The 21219-nt window shown below is 39.7% G+C and overlaps 1 protein-coding gene across 4 annotated transcripts in view; it reads left to right on the forward strand.

Annotated features, from left to right (window-relative positions):
* LPIN3 (lipin 3) overlaps positions 1-21219 on the forward strand; it is a 64103-nt gene that overhangs the window by 30396 nt on the left and 12488 nt on the right. For 3 of the 4 annotated variants that reach the window (XM_081948356.1, XM_081948358.1, XM_081948355.1), the window contains exons 2-13: positions 961-1161; positions 3034-3129; positions 4111-4355; positions 9014-9124; positions 10371-10488; positions 11486-11942; positions 13829-13928; positions 14973-15151; positions 15399-15495; positions 18490-18559; positions 20547-20624; positions 20973-21037. In XM_081948356.1, coding sequence (XP_081804482.1) covers positions 970-1161; positions 3034-3129; positions 4111-4355; positions 9014-9124; positions 10371-10488; positions 11486-11942; positions 13829-13928; positions 14973-15151; positions 15399-15495; positions 18490-18559; positions 20547-20624; positions 20973-21037 — 1808 coding nt within the window. In that variant the 5' untranslated portion in view covers positions 961-969. The remainder of the gene's footprint in view (positions 1-960; positions 1162-3033; positions 3130-4110; positions 4356-9013; positions 9125-10370; positions 10489-11485; positions 11943-13828; positions 13929-14972; positions 15152-15398; positions 15496-18489; positions 18560-20546; positions 20625-20972; positions 21038-21219) is intronic. The other variant, XM_081948357.1, reaches the window with a different exon arrangement.

A 21219-nucleotide genomic window follows, 5' to 3' on the forward strand; every position in this document is an offset into this window, starting at 1 on the left:
ATGGATACAGTGGCACATTTTTCCATGCCAAACTGCATTGAAATATCGGTGCTGAATACTCGGACAGTGTTTGTCAGTGATTGGATTTCTATTTCTGACTTTCCATAGAGTTTCAAATCATCCATATATAATAAATGTGAAATTTTTTCAGCTTCTTTGGCTGTTTGGTAGCCTAATTTCATTTTTTTTAAGATTACTGATAGTGGGATCATCGCAATGATGAAGAGAAGAGGTGAAAGTGAATCACCCTGGAAAATTCCTCGCTTGATATTAACCATTCCATAGTTCTCATTCCCTACTGCCAACTCAGTTCTCCATTGTTTCATCGCCTTTTCAGTGAAGGATGTAGTTTGAGGACCCCTGGGCTAGAGGATAAGGGAAAAAGGAGTAGGGCAGGCCCAGACCAGTGGTGAGTTCCTAGTGGTTTGGAGTGGTTCGGCTGAACCAGAAGTAGCTTGACAGCCTGGGTTGCTGGAACTGGCAGTGACCCAGGACTACCATGCCCCGAACTGGTTTTCCCGGCACCGCCATATTGTTTTTGACTTCTGCGCATGCGCAGGGCAAATTTTGTTGTACTGTGCATATGTGCGCGCACACAGGGCATCCCTGAGGAAACTGGCAGGAGTGGTTGCCGGAACCCACTACTGGCCCAGAAGAACCTTGTGGGTGGGTGCGAGCAATGGAATGGGGGGGGGGGAACGGACCTCATGCGTGGGAGACGCAACCTGAGGTTGATTTTGGCATAGGACATCTGGAGATTTTTTTTTTTTTTTTGCTGTGGAATAATGTTGAAAACTTGCAAATTTGTGAGAGATGGGAGCCTTTAGTGTTGCATTAATATCTGTAAGGATACCATTTCTTAACCTCAGAAACTGTTGCTGGGTGATACAATCTAACCCTGTGACAACAGTTAATGTTTTGTTTAAATAGGCTTTTCTTTGTTATTCTTTCTCCTCCTAGAGTCAGACAATGAACTATGTGGGCCAAATTGCTGAAACTGTGTTTGGCACGGTGAAGGAGCTGTACAGAGGTCTGAATCCAGCCACCCTCACGGGCTGCATTGATGTCATTGTGGTAAGGCAACCAGATGGGTCCTTGTCTTGTTCACCTTTCCACGTGCGCTTTGGGAAGCTCCGAGTTCTGCATTCCAGTGAGAAAGTGGTAAGTAGTTACAGATGTGTGACAGCTAAAGCTTTAATTTTCTGCAACTTAAACAGAATTCCTTCAAGTTCGGTGTGTTTGTGTGTGTGTGTGTGTGTGTGTGTGTTAATTTGGCAGGATGCACATTAATAAGTAAAATAAGCATTTATTCAGGCCATTAAACTGGGACAAGGCAGGCTTACATAGGGAAAGTTGGCACTTTTATGAAATGTGGCCTTTTATGGAATGCTCTTTCAAAAATTTCTCCAGCTTTGGCTGCTCACTGGAACCAAGATATATAGTAAGCCTCATTACATTATGCATCTAATGCCCACCCATTCATTCTCTTTAGAATAGAAAGTGGAAGCCTATAGCCCCTGGGCATATTCACAAATCTTTATACTATGCATGATACAAAGATTTCATGAAAGAATCTAATAACCATCCCAGTTTTTTGTGCTTCAGCCTTCAACCAGAATTCCTTTGGCTGGCGATGATTATTCGTTTATTAAATGTATATGTTGTCCATCTCACTATCCAAAGGGAAATGAATGATTACTATCACTATCCAAAGCGATTGTGGCGGCTATGAACTAACATATCTGGAAGGCAAAATAAATAAATAATAATCTCCTGTATTGTCAATTCAATTTTTTTTTCATTAGTCTCTGAAAATGCTCAATACATGTAAAAAAAATGGAATAGTCTCCATTCATGTTTACTTTTTAGCACTGAAAAATTCAACATGCTTTGAAGCCTAAATCCATCTGCCTCATTTTATTGTCAACTATGCCACACATGGTATATACAGCAGAATTATAAGATTGTTTTTACATAGCCTCAACTGCCAAAGCCATATTTATTTATTGAATGTGTGTGGCACTCAATTGCAATCATTCTAGGCAGATTACTGAATTATAATACAAACAGCAACATCCCATTTACCAATTACAGCATCAAATTCAGCAACCAAGAACAATGAAATTCTAAAGGGCTTGGCTAAAAAATACATTTCAAATTCTCTCCTCAACTGAATAAGGAGGGCCTACCTTCAGCTCCATAATGTAAGCCCTGTAATATTTAGAATAATAATTATTTGAATAATGGGAACTGTAATTGTTTATGCTAAATCAACCTGTAGCAAAGGGCTAGTTAAGTCCTTTGAATCAGAAGGTAAGTATATTGCCTTCTGATATTTTTGAATTAGAGGCAAAGTCCTCTGTGTATCTGTTGAATGACGTACATTGCACCAAGTTGTCTCTCCGTGGAGCCCTTTGCAGCAACACACCAGTTATTTTTAAACTGGTCTGTGTACTTTTAATCTTCTCGCCCATTTCCTGCTATGTTGAAATCTGTCATTCCTACTGATAAAAGGGAGAAACCTCCACAGCAGAAAATGGAACAGGAAAGTGGCATTAATTACACTGGAGATGGAAGAGTTGAAGGACATAGCCAGATCCAGTGAAGAGCTGAAGAAGCTTGTTGAATGACAAGCGAAACGTCTTCAAAGAAAAACCAGAAAGTCCAGTTGCCTCTTGAAAAAAAGGCACCTTTGCGGCAACCATGACCTGGATGAATGAGAATCTCCATAGACACTCAGTATTTATGCAAGGAACATCAGATGGAAGACTCCTTGTTGTAGCAGCACTGCCTTTTGTTCTTTTTTTTCCTCTAAAGGTGACAATTCGGATCCAACTTGGATATTAGCAGTAATTGAGAAAAAGGAAGAAAGAAATGCTGCTGAATGAACTTACATTTTGATCTCTTTATTTCTAAATGTGTGTGGACCAGATCTATTTTTTCACCCTCAATTTCTGATACAGGAAATAGTTAGAATTTGTTGAGAAATGGTTTCCTAGGCATAAAATAATTTGACCTTTCCTTTTTTATTAGGTTGACATAGAAATCAATGGAGAGCCAGTCAATCTGCATATGAAGCTGGGTGACAATGGAGAAGCCTTTTTTGTCCAGGAGTCAGAAGAACAAAAGGTGGGCATATTTACATGGCATAAATATGCATCTGGCCATTTCTTCCCAGACATACTTCTTAGTAGGCCTGACCACTGATTCTCAACCTTGGCAACTTCAAGATCTATAAAGTTCAACTCCTAGAATGCTGAGAGTTGAAGTCCATGCATCTTAAAATTGCTAAGGCTGAGAAACACTGGCTTACACCAAAGACATAGTATTCTTAAGCCCTGTTGTCTGTCTGGTCTGTCTGGTCTGTCTGTCTGGTCTGTCTGTCTGTCTGTCTGTCTGTCTGTCTGTCTCTCTCACACACACCCTCCCTTACCAAAATGAGATTTCTCATTGATTTCTCAGGTTTTGCCAGGGATTGCTCTTCACTGGGAAAACATGAGAACATCACTGCAATCTTCCCCTCTGAAATATCCAAGTCCAAATAATATCCAAAGGAATATGTTCATCATTGAGGGTCTAGATAGTTTATCTTTTATTAATTTTTTTAAAAAGATGAAATTTCAAAATTGTTGTTGATGACACGTATGTTCTTCATTTTTTATTTAGTCCCAAGAAACAAATATTTTAAAATCTTTTCGAAGTGTTCGTTAATAATGTTAAAAAAAATGGTTGAGGGGGAAGGTCTAGCTTTTGCAGCTGCTGCTTTTCCCTGACTAATTGAGTTGATTTTCTCCTGGTAGACATGGGGTGAAACCTATCCATAGTTTCCTGGACTTGTAAAATCAGAATATGTAGGTCGTCTAGTCCAGGGGTCTCCAACCTTGGCAACTTTAAGACTTGTGGACGTCAACTCCCAGAATTCCTCAGCCAGCAGCTGACTGAGGAATCCTGGGAGTTGATGTCCACAAGTCTTAAAGTTGCCAATATTGGAGACTCCTGTTCTAGTCTGCAGTCCTTGGTTTATGTTTGGTGCTGAGTTTGCAGTTTGATTTACCTGGCGTTATGGCTTAAACCTGGCTGAGAAGCTGATTTGTGCCCTCTGTCTCCCAGGAGAGGATCCCAAGCTTCTTGTGCACATCTCCCATCCCCACTGAGAAAAGCATCGATGCTGTTGCCAAATCTGCCAAGTTATATGGGAACTCTGATGGCCTGGGCTCCGATACAGCTGCTCGTAAGAAAAGACGGCGCAAGAAGAAGCCAAAGAAAAGAGAATCATCTGCAGATTCAACATCGGAAGAAGAAGGGACTGAGAGTGAGAGATCTCCGGAGGAGAAGCGAAAACTGTTGATTTCCAAGTAAGTGTGTATACCAAACTGGCAGTAGTACTGTCTTGTCTTCAAACATTTGCTGTTGCTGAGGTTGTTTTTAATTGAGATGGCATGTACTGAGCTTGGAATCTTTTTTATCTGAATTTATCCCCCTTTTCATTTAGCTGCTGATCTGCTAGACCCAGTATCCTTGCTTTACTTATCCAGGTAGTCTTCTAGATACAGCCATACTGAAGCCTGCACATCAAGATAATAAGTCGTGATGGTCATAAAATAGGTTACCCCTTCGACTGACTCAATTTTGTTATCCTTTTTTGGTGGCAGTTAAGCGATCCAATGGTTTGTTATGATCCAGTTTTGCCAAAACCCAGAAGTAAATACTGGTTTTAGGAAAAAAGGGTCAAAAAAGGTGATGGGAGCATGGGATGTTGCAAATGGCCGTAAATGCAGGCCAGTTGCCAAGTGGTCACCTAACTGCAGGGCTGGGGGAGTCATCAGAACTTCAGAACTGGGTCATAAGTACCAAAGTCTGCTGTAACATAGAACAATCGCTAAGCAACCAGTTATATGTAAGTCGAGGACTATCTATATTCAATATTTCAGCTGATATATTGAAAAAGCAAGTTAAGAGGGAAGGGTGAAGCAGCTGTTAGTTCTGTGAAAAAAATGCATAAATACACTGGCCTGCTAACTTCCAAGGGTTTGTTTCTAATCTGAAATCAATAAATAAATGACGTAAAGATAACCTACCAAAATAAACAATTCCTCTAAAATTAGGGTTAGTTGTTTGCCCTAAAGACAGATAGAAATGTCTTCCCTGATTTTAATTATGAAATTTGCACAGCTTTATTGGAAAGGAAATCCATGGGAAAAAAAACACTGCACACTTGGTGATCTTTATAAGATGTGGATTCAGTATTGTTACCCGAAAGCAGTGATGGCAAACCTTTTTTGGCTCAGGTGCCACAAGTGGGGGGAGTGCAGGGGGGTCGTGTGCAGGCGTGCTGCACCCATAATGCAATGCGCGACCCCCCAGTGTGCATGCACGCACAACAGGTGCAACCCCCCATTTTTACATGCTTTTTTCACCCTCCCCAGGCTCCAGAGGCTTTATAGGAGCCTGGGGACGGCAAAAAGACCCTCCCCTGCCCCCCCCCCGGACACCCTCTGGAGGCATCAGGGAAGCCTCCGGACCGTCCCTGAAGCCTTCGGAATGCTTAAAATGACCCTCCGAGAGGGTCGTTTTAAGCGTTCCGAAGGCTTCAGGGACGGTCCGGAGGCTTCCCTGACGCCTTTGGAGCATTCAAAACGACCCTCCGAGCAAACCGGAAGTCACTTCCGGTTTGCTTGGAGGGTCGTTTTAAGCATTCCAAAGGCTTCAGGGAAGCCTCCAGACGGTCCCTGAAGCCTCCGGAGGGCCTCCGGGGGGGGGGTCTTTTCTCCCTCCCCAGGCTCCTATAAAGCCTCTGGAGCCTGGGGAGGGTGAAAAAATGGCTTTTAAAAACGGTGAACTCAGCTGGCCAGCGGGCGCATGAGCGCTGGCCAGCTAACAGGGCAGCGCCTCACGTGCCCTCACAAATGGCTCCGCGTGCCACCTGTGGCACGCATGCCATAGGTTCGCCATCACTGCCCTAAAGCCTCTCTAATTTATGTTTGACCAAACTGAGTGTAATCAGTCCTCCATATACTGTGTTTCCCCGAAAATAAGACAGGGTCTTATTTTCTTTTGACCCTGAAGTAAGTGCTTGACCTTATTTTCAGGGAGATCTTATTATTTTTGCAGTGTAGGAGGCGGCGAGCGTGGTCATCTCATGGCTGCTGCTGTGTTGCAATATTTTTGGGGAGGGCTTATTTTTTGGGAAGGGCTAATTTTAACGCATGCGCTCAAAAGCTCGACTGGGCTTATTATTTGGGGAGGTTTTATTTTCAGGGAAGCAGGGTATTATGATTCTTCACAGGTTTTATGAAAATCTTTTATTTTCTACCTATTCCGATGGGGGAACAGAAAGATGGCTGAAACTGACTACTTGAAATAACTATCAGTTTGTATTTAATTTGGTGGATCAAACTTTCTCGAAATATATTACTGAATTTTAAGGGACCATTGGCAGATGTTCAGATTTCAGATTACTTGATCTTGTCTAATGAGAATTTGTGTCATGGTTGATTGCCTTTTCTATATTTCAGAATAATGAGGCCCACTGGGAGAAAGGGTGCTGAACTTAAGATTTTTAAGTCTGTAACACTTCAAAATCTTAATTTCTCCCACAGTGTTTATGCATTTGCAATTTAATATATTCTGCTGTAATGTAATGAAATGTGCTTTGAGTCTCTGGGTGACAGAATGGCATTTCTCTAGCCTTCTTGTTTTCAACTAGGATTTAAGTGTAATAATGTCTCAGCTTTTGTGTTTTTTTCTGAATGCAAATAAGAAGACACACCCTCCCTATTCATGTCATTTTCCCAATCTCAATGAATTCAGATGATGAAATTCTCAAGGTTACTCATGTACAACTTCTCAGATGCGATCTTTGAATTTGCCGAGTGGTCTTCTGAGACAAAAGACAAGAAGTGAGAACTGGCTCTGTGGCTTTTAGAAACAAGTCTGTTCAAATTTTCATAATAGTTTAAAGGTTCCAAAGGTAGATGTTACTGTTCATGAGTGACATGAGAAAAAAAAGATATAAGATCAGTTAAGACTTGATATGTCCTAAGGATTTGCCTCGCCAAATGAAAGCAATGCTAAGCTAATGAAATATCAGCCTTGCAAATAAAGTTCCAATCGTTTTTGGTTTTTCTTTTTTTGCATTTCAAATGCAAAAGGAGGTGATGGGGAATGTGACCTTTGGCTGCAGAATTCCTTCCCAGGAAAGCTTGCTTAGCATCTACTTTGAAGCTATTATAGTGGCAAGAAAACCCCCTTTTTTAAAAAAAATTCCCAGGATTTTTTTCATTAACATAATATGTGCAGTTTTTGTTTGTTAGACTGCTATATATGCAGTGAGCATTTTGGTTGTTATACTGCTATGTATTTATAATTTGAAATTAAAGTCTCATGGAAACTTATTAAAAATGGGATTGTAACTGCTTACAGTGAACAAACGAACAAGGTTGCAGTCATGAACCAGAATTTGATCAGCTGGCATTCTTGCCTGCCACATCAGTCAAGAAACCTTTGAGCTTGGAGCCCAGTGAGACTATTGTATTCCAGCAATCAATTGATTGAAGAAATCACAGTAGCATAGTTGGCTAATTAAAGCTGAATTTATTTGTACATAAGCAGCATGTTCCATTCCCAAAATACACTGAGACATTTTGAGTGATTGTGACAAAACTCCTTATTTGGATTATAAGAGCCACCTGAAAAGTCTAGGTCAAAATCATATGGGAGCAATACAAACATGAATGTATTATTTTGCCTGGCCTTTGAGACATGTATCTTCTTCCCATCCCAGCCCTCTATGATGATAAAACATCAGAAACAAGCTGGTGCATGAATAACAGCGTTGCTTAAAATATTCTTATTTATACAAGATTGTGGAAGCAATAGCAGCAGAATTAATTCAGCCTCTTACGAATTTCATGTGTGGTCCTATCCTTGTGCTTAGAAAAGTGAGGTCTGTTGTACATATGTATAAGATTCCCTTTCTCATTTTCCTGACTAGTTTCTCAGTTTTCCGTCTTTGCATTAGTTTACATTTTTCAAAAAAGATTCATATATATTTTCGTATCTTTTACTTTCAGGATATGGAATAATTGAATACATTCTTCTAATAAGCACATTGTGCAAGCATGTTCTTGCAACATAATGCATTTTTATCTGCATATACTTTGGGGATATTACCATTTTTTGTTCAGAAAGTTGCACTGAAAAATACAGATGCAAACAAATAACTGCAGCTTGCTTTGCTATAGACTTCAGAAGAATAAAGAAGTTAAGCTTGCATTAAAGTGTGAATTGGAGGGATTTCTATTCATTCCATTCTTTTTTCTTCAGTAAGTCTGTAAAGAATTGCAATTCACAGCAACCACAATTGGGCCAGGAATGTTGGTTGTTAGTTGTTGTGCCCAGTTATAGGGCCTGCATGCTGCCAAATGCCCACATTTTGATCACATGACTGCAGCTCTAGTTTCAGGCAGGGGCTGTAGATCCCTTCATTCAGAGTCATCATGATTTTGACAATCACTGAACAAACAGTCATAAGTGAAGGACTGCCTCTATTATTTTATTTCTGCCTCCTGCGTAGTCTGCAAATGGCCATTCTGCAACCATCATTTGGTTATTTACAAGTCTGATGTAACCCACAGAGCTTCCCAGCACTGCGGCTGTCACAAATCACTTGAAATATTTCTATGCACGCAGTGATTAGAAGGCAGTATTGCAGGCTAATTCTGCTGACTGGCAGGAGTTCGATTCTGACCAGCTCACAGTTGATTCAGCCTTCTATCCTTCTGAGGTTGGTAAAATGAGGACCCAGATTGTTGCAGGCAATATGCTGAGACTAAACCACTTACAGAGGGTTGTAAAAACGTTGTGAAGTGGCATATAAGTCTAAGTGCTACCACTAGTGCTAAGGCAGCCATGCAGGTCGCCAGCACTATAGTTTTTGGTCTATGCACATGAATATCACCTATCACCATAGTGGTGTCTTTGTACCTAACTTTATTCTATCTTTTCTCATCAGTAACACACTCTACTACTCCTTTGGAGATGTCCCACAACAAGAAGATGGGACTCTTCTACAACTTCAAGAAGTACATCCATACTCTGATGGAGAGCTAGCTCCCCTGCAAAGGTAAATATAGCAGAGATGCAAAGGAGCCAAACATGTCTACTTGTTTGAATATGAGCTATGACTCGGGAAATGCAATGGTTGTACCAATGGATCCAGGACTATCCCATCTGTATGCCATTTCTGACATGATTTATCTGCTTTTTTAAGAAAAGAAAAATTCCAGTTTCTATTGGGACATCCAAACTTTTTGGACATATTTGAAGAACTCTGGATCTTGGCTAGTATGGGAATATGGAGTCACCATGGTAGTATTAGAAGAGCTGAAATATAACAGATTATTCAAACTTGGCATTCTCTGAAGAGGTTCATGACATCTAAGGGGTCTAACTCAGTGGTGGAATATGACTGGTACACCCCGAAACGGGCGTACCGGTGCCTGCTGGGAGCATCAGGTACCGTTCCGGTACAGTGCTCCGGAGGGCCTGCCCACCCCGCCGGTCCTCCTTACCGGTATTTGAGCCGATCGGGGCTTCTGTGCACGTGCACGGAGCGTACCGTGTCTGCACGATGCTCCGCCGAGCAGCTGGAGCATTGCAGAGCATTGCAGGCGGTACGTACATATGCGCGTGCTGCACACGTGCATGTGGTGGACGCCCGGCCCCGTTGCACCGTACCGGTTGCAATGGGATCTGGAACCCACCACTGGTCTAACTGGACATTATGGTTGACATTTAACTAATATCTAGCATTTTTGGAGAGTAAATAGAGGAAGGCTATTGGACTGAGCTTTCAGGGAGCACAATGGTTGAAGAAGAAAAGTGATCTTGGATAATTCTCTTCCAGTTGCTTGTATGTCCATAGAAAAGGACATGTGGCCTCTTCAAGTGTCCCAGAAGCTAATACAGAAGAGGTGATGATATTATTTGTTTGAAGATAGTAGGATTGGATCAGTTTTGGCCAAAGTATTGATTGGGAATGAAGAGATTCAAGTCAAGTGATATGGTGGAACCAAACAAAAGAAAAGGATAAGCACTCTTCCTTAGGAGAGACTAGATGATAGGGATAAAATAGCTAGATTCTTTTTCTAATCCTTCAGTTGATTTTGCTCTCTACAACTTCAAGAAGTACATCCGTAGTCTGGTTACTGGTATTCCTAAACTCCTCTTTCCTGATCTATTACATCAACTCTTAATGATGATTTCTTGATTGTGCTGATTTCTATCATGCATTTACCTGCAATAGGTTAGATCACCAGTATTTTCCGCTATCAATACTAAAAGCGTTCTGATTTATCTCCCTTTCCCAGCCTTTCTCAAAGTTGTTCATCTGCTCCAAAAAGCGACTCTGAATTGGAGATCAGAAATCCTGAACTACCTCTTGGTTCTGAATCCCAGCTACAATGGTCCTGGGGAAGACTGCCAGAGGTGGGTGTAGATAAAGGAAGGATTTCTGAGATGCATAGCTTCATGTCTTATATGGATAGATGTAACAATGTTTTCCATTATTATCATAATCATAAAAAAAAAGAATACCCACATTTGTATATGTGTGCTTAGGACTCCCTTTTATAGTCTTTATAACAGGATGGTCTAAAATATACCTAATATTTCAGAGGAGTGAAGACAGAAACTGAAATACACAAATAAATGATATAAGGTAGGCAGGGATGTATCCCAGGGTTTTCGGTATTTTAGTATTTTCCTGGAAATGGATGGATGGATTTACTAGACTCTTGTGTCATTTATATCAGATTTATACCAATCTGTAGTTGGGTTAGATACCTACCTAAAGAGTGATATCTGAAGGAAGTCCAGTTTTCTAGTTTTAGTGATTGGGCAGAAACCACTAGAAATAAGTCGCTTCAATCAGTACTATGGTTATCTAAGGTTTATACTACAATTTTGAAACTGTCCTTGCTTCAGAGTTGCAAAATTTTTCAGCAACTTCACTCAACAAGGATCAATGAGCCTAGAAGTTTGGAATCTACTTGTGACCTTAGCTTAGACTGTGCTTTCTGATTTATATCAATATATAATACATTTGACAAATAATTGCAAGTGAAAATAATTTAAACCAAAGTGTGTGACTTTATGAAGACCCTTATCTCTTTTTTATGCAAACAAGATACATCCAAAACATGTTATTTATATTTAATATTTTAATATTAAAAATTAAAATTAATTTTAAAATTAAATTTAAAAATGTTATTTCATTTCTTTGCATTATTTTAACATCCTGTAATCTTGGTTTGAGTTCCAGTAAAATTACTCATTTGGCAGTAGTATATTGTATACATGTGCATGCATGATGCAATAATAAATACCTATAGAGTTAGAAAAAGGAAAAAAAAACAATTGTGTCCCCCAAATCATTTTGTTTTATCTCTTCTGTGAGATGTTTCATGTCTTTTTCCTTTTAAAGATGAGCAAATTAGACCGCGTAGAAGCAACCAAACCTGTCTTAAATGTCCCCGAAACAGCAGCCAATGACCCAACTACTGTTATCCCTATGGACGAGACAACTCACTTTGTGGCTATTACAGCTGGCTCAGAAACAGTTGGAACGGTGGACTCTGATGATACAGCATCTTCTTCCATAATTAAGCCAACTCCTGTTTTTCCTTCTGGATATGGACTTCTGGGAGATGAAGAGCCCTGTCCTTCCATTTGCATGGCTATAGAACAAGTGGGCCCTGATCATGGACTTCCAGGAGATATAGAAGTAACAGCAGCAATTGCAGAAACCGACAGATCAAATTCTATCAAGGAGTCAGATGTGCAGGCTACATATCCAGATTTGGAAGTGCCTTCTTTGAAAAAACCTTTGTCAAGCATAGAACCCTGCAGTGGTCCAGAGGTGAACCAGGAGAAGAGGAGGAGTAAGTGGAGATTGAAAGCTATTACGATAGAGTTGAGCAATCTGTCAACAAAGTGTAATAGGCATCCTTAAACTTTAAGATAATTTTTTGCTATAAGAGCCTTGGTGGCGCAATGGTTAGAGTGAGGTACTGCTGACTGCCAGCTGCCTGAAATTTGGCAGTTCAAATCTCACCAGGCTCAAGGTTGACTCAGCCTTCCATCTTTCCGAAGTGGGTAAAATGAGGACCCAAATTGTTGGGGTTAATATGCTGCCTCTGTAAAGCGCTTAGAGAGGGCTGTAAAGCACTGTGAAGTGATATATAAATCTAAGTGCTATTGCTATGTTGATCAACCTAGAATGGAGTCTTCCAAATGTACTTGGAACTCATTGAAGAATCTTTTCCCATTCTCTTGAAGAATCTTGAACATTATTTATAGTTTGAGGCCGTGGTGGGTTCTGCTACTGTCACTACCGGTATGCTGGTCACGCACTTGCGCCTTCTGTTCATGCACGTGCCTAACTTGCACTGTGCACGCATGTGCAATCCACCACCTCTGTGACAACCAGCTGATTGTTGGGGCTCGCGCAGGCACCGCATGCTGTGTGTGTGTGTGTGCACTTTGCCATTTGCCATAAAAACAGGTATAGAGCATGGGCAGGCAGGTGGCCCAAAAGGGCCACCGTACCGGTACACTCTCATCTGCTCTGGGCCACTACCAGTATGCCCATACTGGGCCATATCCGCAGCAACCCACCTCTGGTTTGAGGATAGGGGAAGCTGTTCCATTTTTAATCTTCTTCAACACGTTCTGTCCCTCCCAACCCTTTTCCATACCCAACTGTAGAAACCACCAAGACTCCTAAATCAAGTACAGGTAGTCCTTTACTTACAACCATTTATTTTAGCAACCATTCAAAATTAGAATGGCACTGACAAAAGTGACTTACAACCATCGCAGTATTCTCCCATGGTCACATGATCAAAATTCAGCAAATATTTATGACAGTGACAGCATCCTGCGGGTCATGTGATCACCTTTGGTGACATTCCCAGCTCTGTTTGTAACAAAAAAAGACAATTGGAGAAGTCAGATTTGCTTAATGATCATATGATGTGCTTAATAACTGCAGTGATTTGCTTAGGAACCATGGCAAAAAGGTAAAAATGGGCACAACTCATTTAACTATTGCCTTGCTTAGCAATAAAAATGCTGATCCCAATTGTGGTTGTAAGATGAGAACTATTTGTACTTGCAAAAGGTCTGTTTACATTTTGTATTCCTAAGAAAGAGCCCTCCAAGTGGAAATGCCACTTTAGAATACTCAGTCTGAATTCAGAACTCTATTTTGCAGACAGTGAGACAGGTGAGTTTATAATGTCCATGTCCCTTATTATTAAAGGAGGAAATTACATTAAGATTTATGCAGCTTTATTGTCAGACTCTATGCAACTTACAGTATTGAAAATACTGAAACATATAATGAAATACCAAAGAAAACAAAATCAGTTGCTGACTTCTAGTTAAAAACATTTGTTCCTAAATGCTCTGTACAAGAGGACTGCTTTTACCCATTTTACAAAGGATAAAAGAGTGGGGAATTACCTGACCTTGGGCAATGTGTCATTACATACAATTCTGACCATTTTGTGTTATTCCAGTCATCAGAAATTGAAACCACCTGGATATCACCTTATTAACTAAATTCTTGGTATTCTATGAAATTGTTATAGGATTTTTTAAAAAAATAATAATTTATACAGTATATAGGTATTCACTGAGATATTTTTTGGGGGGGATGTACTGTCTTCATTATTAGGGTGAGTGATTACAGAAATGTCTATAGAAATACAGTTTCTTCATTCAATTATTTAGGCCATTGTAATCATTTCTTAATCTCTTTGAGGTTCCATAAAGAAAAACCCTCACCTGGGACCTAGTGATATTTATTTAGACGATCTTTCAAACTTGGATGCGGAGCAATTAGCACTTTATTTCCCCAAGAGGTATGGCTATTGTTTCTGATTTCTTTGGACAAACTATAGATTAGAAATTAGAATTATTGAATTCAAGTTACAGTAGGAAAGAGCCTTGAATGTCTTGACCAAAACAAAATGCAGGGATTTAATCATGACCAATGGCCACATAATCTTTGTTTAAAATTATTCATCAAAAGGAAGCCCATGGTATACCAGAGTAGCAAGTTTCATTGTTGTGACAAAGTTTTTTCTAAGCTTCAAGTTTAGACATAGTCTAAAGAATTTAGTTGTAGTCACCAGAGATGCTACTGAAGCTTCTGTATATTAGTAGAATTTATCAAAGTCCTTAAAAAGTGGTAAAATGAACAGGATATTCAATCTGCCCTATAATCTGTCAATAGTTAAAGTTATTATAGTTATTATGTGCAATGGGCAATTCCAGAAGCCCTGCAACGAATAGTTTGGTTTCTTAATATCTTATTACCACATTAGAGAAGGTGAAATCTGAATTCCATAAATCTATAACACATGTATATGGCATAAAACTATGATTTATGTGCAAACTGTTTCAATAAATGTGAGACAACATGCCTATATTCAGGGTGGTTAATATTAATCCAGTACAAGTAAGATGACATTTTAGATGTGTGTGTTTATAAATAAATGAAGCAAAAATAAGGAAATGTGATATTTTTTCCAAAAATTACTGGATTCCAATTTCTACCAGTCTAAGGGCTGTGAATAATGATTAGGAAAAAATTGGAGTCCAAAGGCCATAGTTTGTTTTTTTTTACCAGAAGTTAAAAGGTTCATAATTTAAAAGATAAAGTCATAATTTAGTCACTCTGAAGAACTTTCTTTAGTACGCCAATTGCCTCTCCCAAATCTTATTGGGCTCAGAGATGAGAATAATAGGGAATTTTTCCACAAATAAGTAAAATATGTCATCATTTTTCTTGCCTTAAAGGAATAATAGGGGTCCACGTGGTATAAATATTGTTATTATTATTTAACAACCACAACAATAATATGTATAACGTGCTATTGATGTTATTATTATTTGGTTTACAGTGATGCTGAACTGAATTGGCCACGAGCACAATCTGACCCTGGAATCTTCTCTGATTCCCATGTGTTGGGTGGTGCAACAGGGGACAGAAATGCCGATAATCTGCTGGAACCTACAGAAAATAGCCCCATTCTCTTGTCTCTCTGTGGAGGTCTTGGAGATGATGGAGAATTAACTCATGGTATGTTTAGAGGGAAAGGAGGGAATGTGATTTGGTACTCTAAGAGTTTTTATAAAGATCTGACTTTGAGTTGGCTTTCTACAGTACTATCTGATAAAGTTGTTCTAAAGGAGATATATATTGAGTGGGAAAAATAGTATCCAGTTACTGAATGAATTAGGAGACAACAATCTATCAAAGACTCCCCTTTGGGCAGTTTATAATGAAATATGAAATGTAAATATAAATATATTGCCTTCCATTTTAGGAGAGAAGTTTATGAAGCATATAGTGTCCTATCAGGAGTTTGCAGAGAACCCAGCAATTCTTGAAGACCCAAACTTGGTAATACAGATCCAAAAGAAGTGAGTAGAAATGCCACTTTCATTTGTGGTGTTTGTGTTCCCCAAAAGAGCTTTGTGTAGCCATGTACATGCATGAGTGTGCATGAGTGAATTCTAGTTGTATTCAGTGAGAAAAAATGTTAGTCCGGCCATTCCTTAAAGGCTGCTTTGCTGAGATAGTGAATTTTGTATGAAGATGGAACTTACATTCCCCTCTTATGTATTCTGGCTCCCAATTATTCCCCAAAAAGTTTTTTTTAAATACCTATATGTGAGAATCAAAGCTCATACACTTTCATAAACTGAGTTCAGCAACCATGACAGCAGAAAATATATTGTAGCTGAAATTGGCTTGTCATGTGCTGGACTGCAAATGTTATTATAGGCTAAGCCTTCCTTCTAGAGCAGTGGTTCTCAACCTTCCCAATGCCGCGATGCTTTAATACAGTTCCTCATGTTGTGGTGACCCCCAACTATAAAATTATTTTTGTTGCTACTCTATAACTGTAATTTTGCTACTGTTATGAATAGTAATGTAAATTATCTTATATGCAGGATGTATTTTTATTGTTATAAATTGACCATAATTAAAGCATAGTGATTAATCACAAAAACAAAATGTAATTATATATTGTGAAATATTTATTTCTAATTACAAATAAATGAAATTTTGTCTGAGAAGTTTAAGAGCAGGCTTCTGGCTCTAAGTGGAAAGAGTGCCTTTCTTTTAAAAAGAAAAAAAATGAAAGAAAAAACAAAACAGCCACCAATTCTTTCTTTCTCTCTCTTTCTGTCTCTCTGTCTCACTCTGTGTGTGTCTGTCTCTCTCTCTCTCTGTGTGGCTCTTTGTCTCTCCCTTCCTTTCCTCCCTCTCTGTCTCTCTCTGTAATTCTCTCTCTGCGTCTCTCTGTCTCTCTCTCCTCCCTTCCTCCCTCTTTGTCTTTCTGTAATTCTCTCTCTGTGTCTCTGTCTCTCCCGTCCTCCCTCCCTCTCTGTCTCTTTCTGTAATTCTCTTTCTGTATCTCTCTGCCTCTCCCCTCCCTTCCTCTCTCTCTGTCTCTCTGTGTGTCTCTCTGTCTCTCTCCTCCCTCCCCCATCTCTGTCTCTCTGTGCCTCTCTGTCTGTCTGTCTGTCTGTCTCTCTCTCTCTCTTTCTCACTCACTCACTCACACACACAGACACACACACACACGGACACACACACACATACTGTGGTCACCTCATCTCCTGTTCTTCGGCTGCTGCACAAGCCCACATGGCGTGCGCTGCCCTCTTCTGACAGTTGCATTGTTTCCAATGGAGGGGGTGGGGAATGCATGCATTTTCCTCCCTCTGATGGATTTCCCACCCCCTATTGGTTCCGTTGTTGCTGGAGCTGCTTTTGCTGACTCCAGCATGGCGGTGGCACTCTTGCCATCGGTTTAGTGGCCCGTCTTCTTTGCTCAGGCATGCGGAGGAAGAAAGGAGGCTTGTGATAAATCACCCCTGCCACCGAGGGCGAAGGGGAGCACTTTCGCCCTCGACTATTGCATGCCTCCTTTCTCCACCTGCCCGAACTAGCAAAGAAGGTGGGCCACTAAACCAATGGCAAGAGTCCCACTGCCATGCTGGAGTAAGCAAAAGCAGCTCCAGTAATAATGGGACCAATGCCCCCCCCACCTGACACGATCTCCTTTCATTCTCCGTCTGCCTTGTTCAGGCAGGGGGGGGGCTTTCTCGCACGCCACTAAACTGCCCGCTTGCATTCAAGCCAGCCTGCCTCCTCCTGTCTTTCGGCATAGGCTCTCTGGAGGAGGAGGGAGGTTTTTTCCAAAGACTGGCTTCTTTCCTTCCCTCCTGCGGCTGGAAAACAGACATTTTTACAGTGGCGCAGAAACAGTCCCGGGCAGTCAGTTCCGGCTCTCCCTTCCCCAAGTATGTCCAGTTGCTGCTTGAGCCACTTTGCTGAATTCGGTGCGGCAGCGGGATTCTTTCCATCGCTGAGAGCTTTGCTGGCAGCCGCTTCTTGCCCCTTCTTGCTGCTTCCTGCCTTCGGAGAGCTTTGGAAAGCCTCGGAGAGCAGCATCTGCTGAAGCCCGGGCGACTGAGAAGAATTTCCCGCCATTACGAAGTCTCCAAGGCTGTAATTGTATGGAGTGTGCGCACGCAGCTATGTTTTCCATGGCGTGGAGCTGCAGCGACACTCTGCACAGCCAGCGATGACTCCGAAGCCCATCCGCAGGGGATTTCGAGGAACGCGAGGGGGAGTCTAAAGTTTAGAGTTCCGATGGACTTAGCGATCCCTGTGAAAAGGTTGTTCGACCCCCAAAGGGGTCGTGACCCACAGGTTGAGAACCGCTGTTCTAGAGGCTGGCTAGGAAACCAGATTTAGATTTTTATGAAAACATATAATGAAACTTATTTCGGTTATATGTTTAGGAAGCATACACAAATATATCTGCACAAATATCTCAGATACTTCATGAAATGATGAGATTTAGTTGAGCCTGGCTGGGTTGAAACATTAGGCTTTGCCATTGGTTTGGTGGCCGTGACTTGGTGGCTGTGGCTTGCGAATTATACTGTAATATCTTCATTTCCACCCCACTCCAGGGGAAGGATACTGTAAAATCTCCATTCCATACTGTAAAATTTCCACCCCACTCCTGGGGAAAGGATACTCTAAAGTCCCAGTTCCCTCTCCACCCCACTAACCTGCTTTCCAGCTCCATTCTGTGCAGGGCAATAAAAAAAGACCCAGCAGATCAGCTGGGACTCCAATCAGCTAGGACTCAGGAGGCAGCGAATAGATGGGGGCGGAGACAGTCAAGAGTATTTGCTGGTTCTCTGAACTACTCAGAATTTCTGCTACTGGTTCGCCAGAACCGGTTGGAACCGGCTGAATACCACCTCCGGTCCACTTGTACTGCATCATCTTTCAGTTCTGTAATTTGATGATCATTTTCCATCTATTACTTTTCTATCAGGCTCAAGCCACTATATACAGATTATTTTGGTTCCCCTCTCTAATTGCAGATACTACAATTGGGCAGTCGCAGCTCCCATGGTTCTCTCACTACAGGCATTCCAAAAGAATCTTTCCAGAGTAAGTTAATATGAATTTGTGTTTAGTAATGAAGTATAATTTCTTAGTTAAGTTTTTATGTTTCAATATTTAAAGAGTGGTGTAATATAGTTTCTTAATCTCTAGAATGGTAAATATTTTTTACCCTAATAAACCAATTGGTATTATCTCTCCAAATGTCCAGACTAATTAATCAGGGCTATTGAGAAGAAAACCATTTACCCAAACTTTCAGGTTATCTTAATGCTTTTGAATGCTATTACAGCAATCATTTATCAAAATTGACTTCTTTCTGTACAGCTTTTATGAATTCTTGTTATCTCATTTCCAGAGAATGATAATCAGACTTATAAGATGAATTTTTAAAAATGACAATTTACTTGCCCAGATAGGTGCTTATATTTTATGGACATGATGTCAATTTTCTGTTCAAACATTAGATGCTAGGATTGGCAGTTATATTCCATTTTCCATATTCCATTTTACCAATCCAAATGTAACTACAGATTGTGTACTCTCACAAGTTCTTAAAACATTTAATAGGACACTATAGCATACTATGAGATTATGATATTTATATATTTTGGAAATATAATTAGCTAAGCTGTGAAATGCAGTCTGCTGTCTGAATTTTGTCACTGTAATGTTCACATTAGATGGCTAAACTACTTAACAGAAGAAAACCATACATAAACTATATTAATGATACATCTTCAAAATTAATAATAGAAGAAAGTGAGGAAAAGGTTGATGGGGGGTGACCTAATAAAATTATGTGATAAGTAGACCAGCTTCCCAGAATTTGATGATAATGCTCAAATAACTTTTTTCTTGTTACTTGTTAACATATGAATTAGGTTTATTCTCGAAATAAAATATATTCATCATAGATTTTTAAAAAGTAGGGCAGATTGCATAAACTAAGAGGGTGAATAGCTGTTGGCTATCTGTAATAAAACAAATGCTACAGTAAGATAACTAAAGAAGTAAGATGCTCTACTGCAAATGTTTTATGGTTCAACGTATGTTTGTATAATGAAGTAGCAAAACAAGTTAAACTTGATGTCATTGCAAATTACAAAGAAAGTATTACCACCTATATTGCTGTTCATAGTTCTGCCTTCATCATTTTGCCATTTCTTGTATATTAACAATAGAAAAGACTTTAACTTAGTAGTTAATAGTTAAGATAGGTTTTATAGATTAAAGTTTAATATTGCAAATGTCATTAAATTCCTATTGTGTAGATTACATTGAATATTTTTCCTTTCATTTATTGGAAGAAAAATATATAATTAAATTATATTTTAAAATTTTAAGCAACATAGTCTTATCATTAACCATTTCCACTTCAACTCTTAGCAGGTTGCTAATTTGGAAAACTTTGGCTTTTAAATTAGTATCCAATATGTCCAATTTAAAAAAAAAACACCTTGCTGTGACTTCAATGAGAGACAATATCCAGCCTGTTAGCTCTCCACATACAACTTAAGCAAGCCTTTTTACTTTACTTCAAAATATATGCCTCCTCCTTAGGTAAATGACTTATTTCCACCACAGAATAGGGTCTTAAGCTACTGTATGTAAACAAGGAACAAATCTCATACTTACTAGCACTGATATTTATCTAGTCTCTTAATGAAACATCTGCAAGCAAACCACCAAGCTGAGAAAGCCCCATGGCCTCGACAGAATAGGCTTTGTAGTTCAGTGCCATCCTTCATCCACCTTGAAGCTCGGAAACCTTTTCTGACTTCGCATTTTTTTTTGCTATCCTGAACCAATTGCAGCAATACTCATATACGTCTATCTTATTCTTGGGAACATTGAAACTTGTGGTCTGGTTGTTTTATTCTTGAATTAGATATTTGGTATTGATGACATGTTTGGAGGTTAGGGGTTAGCCAATAATTGTAGAACTGTTACAATCTTAATTAAGATTGTAAGAGCTGCTTTTGGATTCAAACCAATTCACCATAACATTTCTTCATCTTTCTTGTGGTTTCAGAATGCTGTTGATAGACTAATGAAAGAGAAGATGCCCAAGAAAGTTGGAAGGTGGTGGTTTTCTTGGAGGCGAAAAGAGGTACATATATTATAATATGGAAAGGAAACATCCCTCTATAACGTCCAGAACAAAATGTTGCAGTTGAAATGGACTTCTGTCAGGTGTACATAGGCCTAATCAAATTAGGTACTAACACATTTCTCCTTTTATAGAGATATGGCCAAATCTATGATCTTTGTAGCCAATCCTTTGTAGCAGAGATGAGTTCCTTAATTTAATGAAACATTCTGTAACATGGTAGGTTTCCCATTCTGACTGGGAAATCTGGGATGTGTGATCCCCACTTATCTACGTGATATCAAATGGAAGAAAGATGATTTACTGCTTGAAGGAACATTAACTGAAGGTATATTTATGTATCTGTAGCATGAAATCAGTACCAGGAAGTCCAACAAAGTAGGCAAGAATCAGGAGGACACTTCTCTTCAGAGGTAAGTTGTGATTTATTGATATTGCATTGAATTTGGCATAACTAAGGGCATGGCTGTATTTTTGATAAATAATTTTAGTGGACATTTAATAGTTTTGATTAAAATGTCTTAACTCAAAATGACAAATAATATTTATTACTGTGTTTCCCCGAAAATAAGGCAGATCTTATTTTCTTTTGACT

This window comes from Natrix helvetica (genome assembly GCF_964273705.1).
Source record: "Natrix helvetica genome assembly, chromosome: 3".
In the NCBI taxonomy this organism is placed as follows: Eukaryota; Metazoa; Chordata; class Lepidosauria; order Squamata; family Natricidae; genus Natrix; species Natrix helvetica.